Source organism: Nesoenas mayeri (assembly GCF_963082525.1).
Source record: "Nesoenas mayeri genome assembly, chromosome: 1".
NCBI classification, from domain to species: Eukaryota; Metazoa; Chordata; class Aves; order Columbiformes; family Columbidae; genus Nesoenas; species Nesoenas mayeri.
The window spans coordinates 201,533,144-201,545,642 of NC_137541.1; the positions used below are offsets into that span (position 1 = coordinate 201,533,144).

At 50.1% G+C, this 12,499-nt stretch overlaps 1 protein-coding gene across 1 annotated transcript; it reads right to left on the reverse strand.

Annotated features, from left to right (window-relative positions):
- Window positions 1-493: 493 nt before the first annotated feature.
- ENDOD1 (endonuclease domain containing 1) lies at window positions 494-7,734 on the reverse strand (the record flags this gene model as incomplete). The annotated part of the gene is made up of 2 exons (XM_080359750.1): window positions 494-1,627; window positions 7,441-7,734. 2 exons carry the CDS (start codon window positions 7,732-7,734, stop codon window positions 494-496), a joined length of 1,428 nt encoding a protein of 475 aa, XP_080215876.1.
- Window positions 7,735-12,499: the final 4,765 nt, after the last annotated feature.

A 12,499-nucleotide genomic window follows, 5' to 3' on the forward strand; every position in this document is an offset into this window, starting at 1 on the left:
TCACTCCCCACCATTTCCCAGCCCCAAATCCTTGCACCTTCACCTCTCTCCCCCTTCTCCAGGTCCCAGCAAAGCCCTTGTAACTAAAATCCTGCCCTGGTCGCCACCTCCTCCCTGGCAGTGATGGGTTTCCATGGAGCTCTCTGCCAGTGCGCAGGTCTCAGTTTTATCTTTGCTGAAAAGAAATAACTTCGTAGCGCATTTAGCATGTGTCTCCCAGAGGAAGCATGTTGACACCGGAAAATCATAGAAACTTTGTGGCCTGCACTGATGAAACCCAGACACTTTACAACAGACCGAACTTGAGTTACAATGGTGGCATTCCCCAGCGACATCACCTTGGCCTTCTCTGTTACTCCCCAGTTGGTTCATTATTAATTATGTCACTACAATAAATACCAGAACAAAATTAACAGCATTTGGCCACATATCTTAAAGCATTGTCCCGCTCTTCCTTCTCTCTGTGTCTTTGCAGCCTTGGTATCCATCCCTGTCAGTCATCAGAGGAGATTTTAGGGACAAATCGTTTGAGTATGTGACCAGCCAGGTAACAAAAGCCATGCAGAAGGGTGGCTGTGGCATCGATGACCAGTGAGAAGGTTCCCCCGATGCCGGTGGCTATGTCTTTGAGGACGGAGGGAATGGCACAGATGGACTGGTAAGGGAAAGCAGCGAGGTGAAGGACAAACCCCACAGGGATGCTCAGGATCTTGCAGGTGAGGGTCACCACATCTTGAACAATTTGCAGGAAGCCCAGGAAGATGTTCACGATGACCCTCCCCACATCATAGGGGATGCTGATGAGCACCATGCTGATGGCTTTAAGGTAGGACACCACCCCTTTCCACAGGCTGTAGACCCCATCCAGGACTGTAGCACCAGTCCACTTGATAACAAGCCACAGAAAATAAAACACGAATTTCACCAGCTCCACGAACACGTAGATGAGGAGTTCCAGAAGTTTGATGAAAGGGGTAGCAATGATACCAGCCACTTTTCTCACCAAGCCGCTGTCTTTGGCCTCCTGGTTATCACTTGTTCCTACTTGCTCTCCAGAGCGGATCTGACTGACAGCTTCAAGTATTGCTTCTGTTTTCTCCGGGCTTTGGTTGTCTTCCCCACAGCTTCCCTTGAACAACTGAACTCCTGTGAGAAGCTGCTTCTCCAGCTCTCCCACTGTGAGGTCCACCAAGCTGTTTTCATCATTCACTTTTTTCACTAGCCCCAGGGACCACCCCTGCGGAGCGTCACAGCAGGCTGCCAGCCACAGGGTCTCTGGCACGGACACCTTGCTTTTAACTCGGGTGCTGGAAGGAATCGCGCCTGCAAGGAGATACAGATGATCCTTCTTGGAGCAGTGAGGGACCAGCGCTTGCTCCACTACCCTCCCAATGTCTCTGTGCCAGCTCTTGCTCAGAGATGGGCTCAGAGGAACGGCATTCGTGAGTGTGTAAGTGGCCGTCTGGAAATCCTCCTCATTGAGTGAGCTGGGATTGAGCAGCCCTCGCTCATAACCGGAGCCCACGTAATCTGAGGTCAGAGCTTGGTTTGCACCAAGGTTGGCCACAGTGCCAGCGACATCAGCTTCATGCACCATCTCATGCAGGTCATTTTCTGGATCATCTATCTGAAAGAGTAGAGAGCAAAGTTACCGGATGCAATTTGACTTCCTAGAGCAACATGTAAAATGGGCCTTGAAGTATGTTTTCCATTATGACCACTACTACATGCTGTGCCTCAGACCTCATCCTGCGCTCCCTCCTTATTTTCCTTGCAGTGCTTCAGAGGAGCCTAAGCTCTGCTTAGCCGCCTTGCCAAACACATAGGTTTAGGCTGCAAGGGATGCTTGCATCTCTCCAGTCTGGTTCACAACACAACACAGCCTCCAGAAGCCCACCAGCCATCCTGCACCAAGCTGCTAATGTGTGGTTTTCTTTCTAGAAGATATATTGAAGACCAATAGATGGCTTGATTTAGGCCCATGTTCTCACCTCCTATGGTGATGGTACTTCCAGTTCATTTAAGCACCTACTGTAGCACCTTAAGTCTGTCCCTCTGAACTATCAAATTCAAGCCATGAAGAAAAAGAACAAAACAAAGCACAGTATATAAGATGCCTAGAGAAGGCATTTACTTCCTACCACTAATAGTGTAAGAACCCAGAATGAAGCCGGGCACCACATCAGGTGAGCTGAACTTGCCTGCCTTGAACACAGACATGGCAGTGAGATCCCAGGGCTTGTCATTAATACTTGGAACATCACGTCATTAAGTCAGAATCTCATCCTTCGTGACTGCACACCTCCCGGAGTAACACGGGTAAGGACACCGTCACCGCAGGTCCTTGATGGAATCTGTGCTACCTGCTGTGTCTGCCACTCCTGTGCAGCAGAGCCAGAGGCAGCAATTGCTGCAGCAGTAATTTGGTCTGGAGTCCCGCACAGAGCCGTGCATGGGAGGTAACCAGCAGTGGGAGCAGGAGCACCAAATGACAGGGCGTGCTCAGGTCTTTCACTGGTGGCCACAGCTCTGTCTGCTTCTTAATCTCTCCTATTGACACTGCCGGCAGCCGCTCCCGGGGGTGCGCCACGTTGTCATTTTCTTCCCTAAATTAGAGGGTGAGCGTGTTGGTAGAAGCTTGGGGGTGGCAGACGGTGTCTGGCAGTCGCTGCCTCTTGTAGTCTTTGTTTCAGGGGCTGTGGCCTCAGCTCCCAGCACTGTGGTGGCCCAGTTAATCATGCTCCTGGCCTATAGGCTGTTTACTGCACCATATAATATGCACTCTGGAGACACTTATGGGCAGACAATTCATCTTCTACCTTGAATCACTCCCCAGTCACCCTTGGCCATCCTGCAATGCACTTGACAAACAGATGGCCATGTCTGTCCTTGCAACCTCACCCAGAGTTTTCATCCTCTTAGTGCCGCATCACCTCCTTGCAGCTCTGCAGCAGCTTTTGCCGAGAGCCAGGGTGGAAGGGCCAGCGCCAGCCCCTGTCAGCAGCTCTCCATCACCCGGGAACAGGACTGAGCTCTGGCTGGCCTCCTGCATCGCCCCAGTCCCTGCGGTCCAGGCTCAAGCTCCATCTGCACCAGGGCTGGTCACAGTGCCAGCGCTGGCCGCTGCAGAGGGCTGCACTACCTCCATCTCCTGCTAGGAGGTTTCTTGCACTTCATTTGGAAGCATCTGATGCTTCTTACTTCAGGACTGGAAGGGTCACAGTGCCGATGCACAAGTCATAGCTTTTTCTAAATGCACCGGTTAAAAAAAGCTTATCCTGCACTAATTCTGCTCCTCTTGCTCAGTCACCCCGAGCTCATGGGCTGCAGCTGGCTGATGAGGCCGAACATTCTACATTCCACAAAACCACTGTCCCTTCCTGCCTCCCCAACCCATTCTCCCTGTCCTGATGAGACGAGGGTGCTGGGACACAGGATGCACCTGGTGTGTTTAATCCCGCAGTGCGTTGAGAGAGGAGCGGGCACGGGTGCAAGGCTGTGCCTGGGCACTGCCCCCCGTGCTCTGGCCCCTTGGAGCCTGACACCCTTGCAGGGATGCTCATCCCTTCTCGCCCCCATGGTGCTGCTGCAGCCCCTTTCTGTCTCAGGACCCTGCTGCCTTCTGGACAAAAGGAGACAGTGGAGGGGGACTGAGGTGTGGTACCATGATGACATGTAGACCCGAGATGGGTCAGCTCTTCCTCCTGTTAGAGATTCCCAGCCTGCCTGAAGCAGATGGTATAAATTTAATTGTCTCTGTTTATGAGCTGATGCATGCAAACCTGGAGGTGCCTATCAAGAAAATACATCTCGGGTTACCTGTTCAGCGGCAGGCTTTTGCACATACCATTATGATTGTTTAGGTGCAATTAAAACAGAACATGACAAAAATGCGTCTGTGTGCTGTCCATGCGTAAGGCTCTGACATCATGGAGCTATGCTTATAATAACTCATATTATGGTTTGTAATAACTCATGTGTAACTGAGGTTTTCATGCCTCCTCCAGCTCAGCCCCAAAGGCAAGCTGGCTCCAGCACTGCATCTAATCTGCATTGCAAGGTACCCTTCCTCACTGCTTCAGAAAGCTTTTGGTCTGTGTCACCATCAAAGCAAATCTGCGTTCATGGAGTCAGCCATGAAGCCACCAGTCCAAATAATCTGGAACAGCCACGGGCAAGATCCAAGCAGGCAGGTAAACACCTCATTCATAGGATGGGGGTTTAAAAATAAATTGTGCATCTGAACACCTGTATGGATGTGAGCACCTAACAATATTGATGTGTTGCAAGCAAGAGGGGCAAGCAGCTTCCATCAGGTTTGGTCATTTACCGAAGTAGGACACTGTTATATCCCACCTTCCCCACCCCAGTACTTGAGATCCCAGACAAACTTCAGCATCCCACTCCCCTCACTACTGCCTCAGACAGGCTCACGCCTTTGGTTGCAGTGGAAATATTTCATCCAGCCTTGGCGTGGGACTCATTTCTCAGGGAGGAGGCACAGTGCACCTTACGCCAAGGCTTCTGTTGTAGGATGTTCACACGAGAGGCTCTAGATGTACCTGTTTCTCCTGATTGTTTACCAAGAGAGGTGGCAAGAGTAGCTCAGAGGTGACTACACTATAGCTGGGTGATGCAAAGCCCACCTTGGTCATCTGGCTGGTGGGAGTCATCAACCAAAGGAAAACACACAGTGATTCATCCAGCCCCCCATATGTTAGGACAGAAAAAGCAATTCCAGAGTTTTCCATCTCTCTCTAAGCCACAGAAAGAGTCAAGACCATAGGTTTTCAGACAACTGAAACAAGACAAGGTAAAAGCCACCTAAGTGACTTGCTCTCAATCCATAGGAAATTTGTGGCAGAGCAGGTTTTCAGACCTGAGCCTGGGGGAGTCCCATCGGTACCCTGCTCATCAGCCTACCCTTCCTGCTCTCTAATTTTTCACTAATTGCTGAATTAATTTGCTGTTTCCAGCTGTCAATCGGGCGGCGGTGGCACTGACATTCCTCACACTTCTCACCCAATTACTGCCTCTGTGCTACATTTGGCGTTTGTTTCTTGGGCAGGCATTCCTGAGGAGGTAGGCATGCAGGGAGTGAGACCATACCCTCACCACTTACATCATTACACACACACAGAAAAGCATGTGACAGCCCCGAGGCCCTCACCAGGGTGCCGAGTGTGTTTTTACAGCAAATTCTTTCTGCTTGCAGCGCTTCTGCATCAACACGTGCATGCACATAGGCATAAGCACACGCCACTGTGCAGCTGAGCCAGCTCATACCCAGCTGTCCCTGTCTCGGCAAGGAAATTACCCAGAAAACAGGCAATATAACCTCATGGGGCTATGCTGCAGAGCAGGTGTGGCTAAGGGTTCCCCTCAGCAGCCATCTGACCTTCCTAACCAACTGCCCTTATCCTTGAAAGGAACACACACAATGGGTATGAAGTCTCTTCCTGACTTTCACCTCCCAGGCAGTACCTGAGAGAGGTGTATGTGCTTATTTCTTGAGTCATAGGAACTTTTCATAGTCCTGATTTCTTCCCCTTACAGATTCTTCTGTTCTTTTTATTTTTTTTTTGCTAGTAGTTTTCTGTCTCAGACTGACATTCCTCCAGTGAACCACAGAGCTGCTTCCTCCCACCTCCGAGACACCTGCATTTCAGCAATGGGTGAAGGGGACCCATTAGTGTAAACTAAGAACAGACCCACAGTAACCCATGGGGATGCTCTGAAGAAGCTGGATCAACTAAAGGTAGCACCTGGCCAATTACCTCTAGGGCTGCAGTAAGTTTTAGTGGCAAGATACACAAGGTTTGAGGCTCTGGAGTGCTGGCGGGGATGATTAGCACTGGAACAGGCTGCCCAGAGAGGCTGTGGAGTCTCCTTCTCTGGAGACACTCAGAACCCGCCTGGACACATTCCTGTGTGATCTGCTCTGGTGAACCTGATTTAGCAAGTGGGTTGGACTAGATGATCTCCAGAGGTCCCTTGCAACCACAACCATTCTGTGGTTCTGTGATTCTGTATAACAAAATGAGGGGTGAAGAGGGATGGGGCAGAGAGGGCAGGAAAGCCAGCTGGAGCGATGCCCACTGCTCCACAGCAGGAACAGTTTTCAAGACAGCCTGGGCAGGTCTGGAGAGTCAGACCATGAGGAACAGGAGGAGATATGGGGGCTGGAGATGATGAAGGGTGTCAGTGGCCAAGGCAAATGGGATCTTATCTCTGCCGCTTTGCCTGGCTGCCTCACTTGTTTTGGTCCTATTTGTGCTTTAAAAATTCATCACCCTTCCTCAATTCCACAATGGGAGAGTTTGCAAAAAGCATCTCTCTGTTTTGAAAGGGCAAGCAGACACCTCCCACAGCCATCTGGGAAGTGGAAGGAGAGCAGATCAAAAGGCCCTTGGGACCTCCTGCAACTCCAAACCCAGCCAAGAGAGCAGGGTGAAGACAGGGATGCAGGATCTCCTGTCTTCACTGCCTGTGACCTCGTGGCCTCAGTATCTCATCACCCCCCCATGAGGACAATCAGCTCAGCAGCCATTCCGCTGGGACAGAGGTGAGCTCTGATTCTGGCAATGTCCAGCACCCTAGGGCCCCACTCCCAACAGGCTGTTCTGACTCTGCAGCTGTTCTGCCCTGACCAAGCACCTTGCACACTGCCAACCTGTCCTGAGCTCAATAGGTGGGGGTAGCTTGATGTTTGCTACAAAATTCCCCATGATCACTGCTGAAAAACCAGAAACACAGCAAAAAAAGAAGAGGTCATGCGTATATGTTCTCCTAGGGCACCAGCAATTTCCATTTTTAAAGGATTTTCTTTAAATTTAACAACCTTACGGACTTGTTTAAACATGCCAAGTGTCAGGGGAGACAAAGACCACTGAGGCGCTGGAGAAATTAATTTTATCCTGCACACTTTTAACCCAACTGAAGCCTGCAGGCTTCTGGACACAACAACTCATTTCCCTATTGGCATCTGCACCACAGCAACACAACAAAAAGCTGCAGCGTCAACTTGGTGAACCGCAAATGGATGTTTTATCCCTGTGCAGTGAAGCTAAAGGGCTCTTATCAACACTGCAATCCCGATTGCAACAGAACAAACTTAAACTTGACACTGCGATGTTTGACCCTGCTGCCCACCAGCGCTGCTCCCTTCCTGTGGGAGCGGACTCGGCTGGACAGACCCGTCAGCTGGTGTAAAAAATTACTTTCCCTTCCCAGCTTTCCTTAAATGCCCCATGGGACAAGGAACTATTTGTCTGCTCAGTTCCAAGCACAAAAATAAATTCTGCTCGCTTTAAATTAATATCAGAGTAAGTTCAACAAGCAGAGCTCCTGCCTCCTTTGCAAAATCTTATCACCAGCTTCACCCCAGGGGAAATGTTCTCCGGGAACATTTGCTTTACAGTGAAGGAAAAGCTGACTTACCTGCGGTTCGACCAGCCAGTTCTCCTCCTCATTTTGGGCTGGCTTTGTATACTTAAAAGCTGAATAAAGAGGGATTTTGTCCTTAGTGCTGTAGAGGGTTGCAAAGCGTGGCTCTTTGTTGTACTGCTGGCAGATTTTCACATGGAACGGCTCCGTAAATCCTTCAGGTGGGACTTGTCCCGGGAAAAACACGTTACACTCAGCAAAACCAATTTCATCCTCTCCAACAACCCTGCCCTGGGAAAAGCCTGGGAAAACTGAGATGCAAAGCAAAAATACAATTGACGTCTTCATGGTCCACTCCCCGGAGCTGAGGGAAGCCCCGTCTGCCTCCGCTGGGTACGGCAAAGGACCTGTGCTCCGAGTCCACCCTGCAGCCGAGCCAGAAAGCGTCTGGAATTCGGGTGTAGCGTGCGAGGGAAATGAAACACGAAACCACAGCCGATCCCTTCGGGGAGCCAGCGCTTTCTGCCGGCAGCGTGTTGTGAATCTGAACGTGCGCCCGGCTGCGCTGACACACGCTGCGGATGCCAAGTGCCCGCGGGAGATAACGCCGAGCAACCTGGAATCACCAGGGCTGGCCGGGAGGAGGAGGAGGAGGAAGAGGGAAGCCCATGGCAGGAGCTGAGCAGCACCGGCTGCTCAGGCTGGGGCTCAGCACCGGCGGGGGTGTGGAGTGCTGCATTGCAGCACAGTCCCCGGCAGGAATTTTGGCTGACGCAGCCAGAAATCTTCACGGGGCTGCCAGGGTGGATGCTGCAAAGTCAGATTCATCGCCCCAAAGAAGGTGTTAGGTGCCCTGTCTGGCTGTGAGCCTGGTGAAAGGAGAGGGAGAGAAAGGGGAGAGGGAGAGGAAAAGAGGTGGCAGGGTATTGGAACTGCTGGGAATGCACTTTGCCCCTTTTTGGGGTGTCTGTCATCACTATTGCTGCCAACCACGTGCTGCTAAGGTACCTGGGAAAGGCATTCTCCTCCTCCTGTCTCTTCCGGAGCTGTATGTGGCATCCAAAACCCTTCAGTATCACCTCACCTTGGCAGACCCTCCCTCAGAAGAGATTAAAAAGAAGCAGAAAGATGAAGACCCTTGGATCACATACCCCTAATCAACACCCACCACTGAATATCTTGAACAAACCTACAGAACTGACCAAAAAAAAAATTATCTAGAGAGAATGAAACTGCTTCTCTGAGTTTATGAGCAGCAGATTGACCACCTGCCCAGTGAAGAGCTGCCTGTGACACCTTGGCTACTGCTGGGTAAAAGGCTGTGTTCCTTCAGTGACTGTTAAAATTAATGCTATCAGAACAGTGGGGATGGAAAGGAGACTACAGAGCAGTTCCTCAGAGCAAAGAAAAGGTGCATTTTCCCACCCAATAAGTTAGATATGATCAGCTGTGTTCCCAACAACTTAAAAAATTCTGTGTGCCAATAAGGCATGAGTCCCTTCTGTAATGTGATTTCCAAGCAAAAAACTCCAAGTGCTAGCAACCCACAAGTGTTTTGCAGATGAGGTAGGAGCAGTCTCTATTGCAAATGACAAAATGAGACAGCGGATGGTTAAAGATCCTCCTCAAGGTCAGAGAATGAGCCTGTAAAAGCACTAAAAATAGACTAGACTCTAAGACTATCATACCTCTACTCAGAGATGACTTCTAGAAGTATTGAGGCAAGGAAATACATCAGCACCTCTTGGTGTGGTGTTATCAGCTGGAGGGAGACAGAGACGGGCTGGACAGGCTGGGGAACAAGAGGAAATGTAGTAAGTGGGCTTGGTTTGGATCCAGGCAGGTGCCTGGTCACCCAGCCCTGACAGAAAGAGTTAGTCACGTTCAGGAAGGATGATGGAAATGAAAGCACAGACACAGCCCAACCTGATGACAGCAGCTCCAAAAGACAGGCTTAAAATTTCATTTTCCTGAGTGCAAGAAGCCTCTGGGGAAATCAAGAACTGAAGCTAAATCTGAGCTGTTAGATGTTTTTCTGATCCCTGGCTTGCAATTACCTGGGGAACAGAGGACAATATTATCTCAAGCGCAGTAAGCTCTGCTCCTCAAGCAGATCTAGGCCAGGCGATGCCTTTAAACACCCCGCTCCAAGAGTGGCACATGTTACCCCAGGGTTGGCATGGTCCCCATCAATGAAAATGCAGCATGAGGTGTCTCAAGATGAGTAGGACAGTGACCAGTATGCTGAGCAGATCGATGATTTCCACCAGGAAACAGGGACGTCCTGCCTCTGTCCTAGACCTGCACATCAGCCTCCTGCCTCACAGCAGCATCGCTGTCTCACTGGGATGCACAGCCCCAAGCTGTCTGCTGAGCCTCAAGAGCCTCTTAGCTGCTTTTTGGGAACTGAGAACAGAACTTTCCTTTCAGGCTGTAGGGTTGCCCAGCTATTTAGCTCTGTATTTACCAGCAGGTGGATAATCCTTGACTCAGTCTGAAGAAGAAGAGCCTCATCCTTTCATCTCCTATGAAGAGCATCAATGAAGAAGCCAGCATGGAACCCTGTTCCTTTACTCCCCAATCCCTTTTTCTCTCCAAGCAAGGCCCCTCTCCAGTTTCTACCTAATTTAAGATAGCTGTTGCGACCCTTGAATGTGAAGCTGTATATTTTTCTCTGTTCTTGCTACTATCACTGTTACTTAAAAGTCTAGGGTGTCATAATCACGGTGTGGCACTCACTGTGCTGGGAAGATAAAGGCCAAAGGACAGCCCAGGTCTGGGAAGATCGCTGTCTCAGACAAGGGATCACGGACAGAGGAGACAAACAGTGAGATGGAGTCAGTCAGAAGTTCTGATGACTGGGTGCTCCAATAGCTTGTCTGCTATCACAAGCCTTTATAGGCATTACAGGGGGTGATGCTGATATGGAGTGATTGCCCAGGGAGGTGGTAGATGCCCCATCCCTGGAGACATTCAAGGCCAGGCTGGATGGCGCTCTGAGCAACCTGATCTAGTTGGAAACGTCCCTGCTCATTGCAGACGGGTTGGACTAGATGAACTTCGAAGGTCCTTCCAACCCAACTGTTTTATGATTCTATAATGTTTCTAGGGCTTGATGTAAAAAAGGAATATTAATATTCAATCCAAAACAGACCTAAGGTTGTTTATGTGAGCAGAAGGCCTCTGGGAAAACGCACATTGGGTTGGAAGCAGACACTATGAGACACCAGCAGTGTGGCCTCGCAGGAGCTGGGGCTGCCTCCTCCAAACCCACCGAGGGGCAACAGTGCAGGCACCTCGTGTGTGATGGAGGAGAGGGAACCCAGGGAAGGTGCAAAGAGGCAGGTGGTGCGGTCAAAGGGACATGTGAGAAAAGTGATCTCTCAGTGGCAGGCAGAGGTGTGTGGGTGGACAGGAGTGGCTGTAGAGAATAGACTGTAGGGACACAGGGTTCTGAAGGCAAAACAGAGAGAGTGGAGAGAGGACAGGGCAAGAAAAGAGGTAATTATCCAGAAAATGGTGCTGACTGGGAGGAAAAGGAGGCGACTGGGGCAAAAATTAGAGTTGAGGGGGGATCTGCATTGCTTAACAACTGGAGTACTAAGGAAAGGTTAAGAAAGAAAATGAATGGAAGTAAGTGTGAAGAAATCAAGGGTCAAGTGAGGAGATAAAAGGGAGCTGAGGAAAGCTGTTTTCTTCTGTGATAAGAAAATGAGGAGAAAACATGAGGAGGAGAAGGGGGAAAGTAGAATGAAAGGAGGTTTTCATCCATCTTCATTGACATAACATGGAAGACCAGTCCTCTTCCTCAAGGGTCTTCAGCACCAAGACCAGTGTCTCAAAGAAAATAATACCTCCCTGAAAAGTGAACCCGAAAAGCGTGCCGGCATCCAAACTCTTCAGCCATGAAGAAGCTGCCGGGCTTTCCCACACTGTGCCTGCAGCCCTGTCTCTGTTCACACGCCTGACACTGGATTTGCTACAAATAGCAAATCTTTCTCCTCGCATGCCTGACCCCTCTAGTCCAGTCTTTCAAAACATTATTGACTCCAAATATTTTTGCAGGCCGGATCTCCTGTCTCCTACCACGACCTCTGGGCACGCTTGTGGTGCTGTATGTGACTGTCCCATTCTTCTGAGAAGGAAAGGAAGAAGAAAGTGTCCCCAAGGGCAAGCAGTCCCACTGGAGAGACACTGTCTGATTCAGTGGAGATACCAGAGATGAGCTTGGAGCACGGCAGTGCCAGCAGACATGCCATGGCATGTCAGAGAGCACATCTGCCTCCTCTCTTTCTCATGGGGAAAGAGTCTCTTTTTAAAATTAGCTTAAGATCTTGGTCTGGGAAAGGAGCCCAGTGCTGAGCTAGGGAGAAAAGTAGGAGTGAAACAATTTTCCTGCTAAAACTGAGAGATTCAAGGGCTGCGACAGCAGAACAACAATAAACTCTTTGGGGAATATCTTAGCATCATGCTGTTGGGATTTTGATTCCCCCTTTAAACCAGGTCCTGATGCCAGTCTCTGTTGCCTGCTTGTTAGGTATTCACACAGATGTCTGCACGCCTTCCCCACAGTGCCCTCGTGCTATGAGGAATGTCCCACCACCGACAGTGCCGCTTTGTTGCTCAGCTTCTGCCGTGATGCTCACAAACAAGAGTGGGTCAGCGAGAGGCAACTGACCACCTCAGACTGCCAGGGATGCTGATCTGGCTCCTCTGCTCCCTCACTTGCTGTTCCTCCTGCCCGCACACGCGGTCTGCAGCCACAGCAGCCGGTGGGTGGCTTGAAGTGGTGTTACAGCTGAAATCTGAAGAGTAGAAAAAATCAGGGGATTTAAAAACATAAAATTATGGAGGAGGTTGACTGCGGTGCACAGTCAGAGGAAGAGGGTGGCAACTGGGAACGGTGAAGCACCCCAACACACGGTGCTCTGAGCGATAACACCATTAGGACAGGGACTGGTTCTGGGTTTGTGCAATAACTTGCACAATGAGAGTCAGACAGACACCTTGTAAACCATGAAGGACAAATGCATGCCATAAATAGTGAATAAAATTAGTGAAATCCAGAGGCTACATCCTTTGGCATTGTATCTCAGCCTTCAGACTCAAGAGA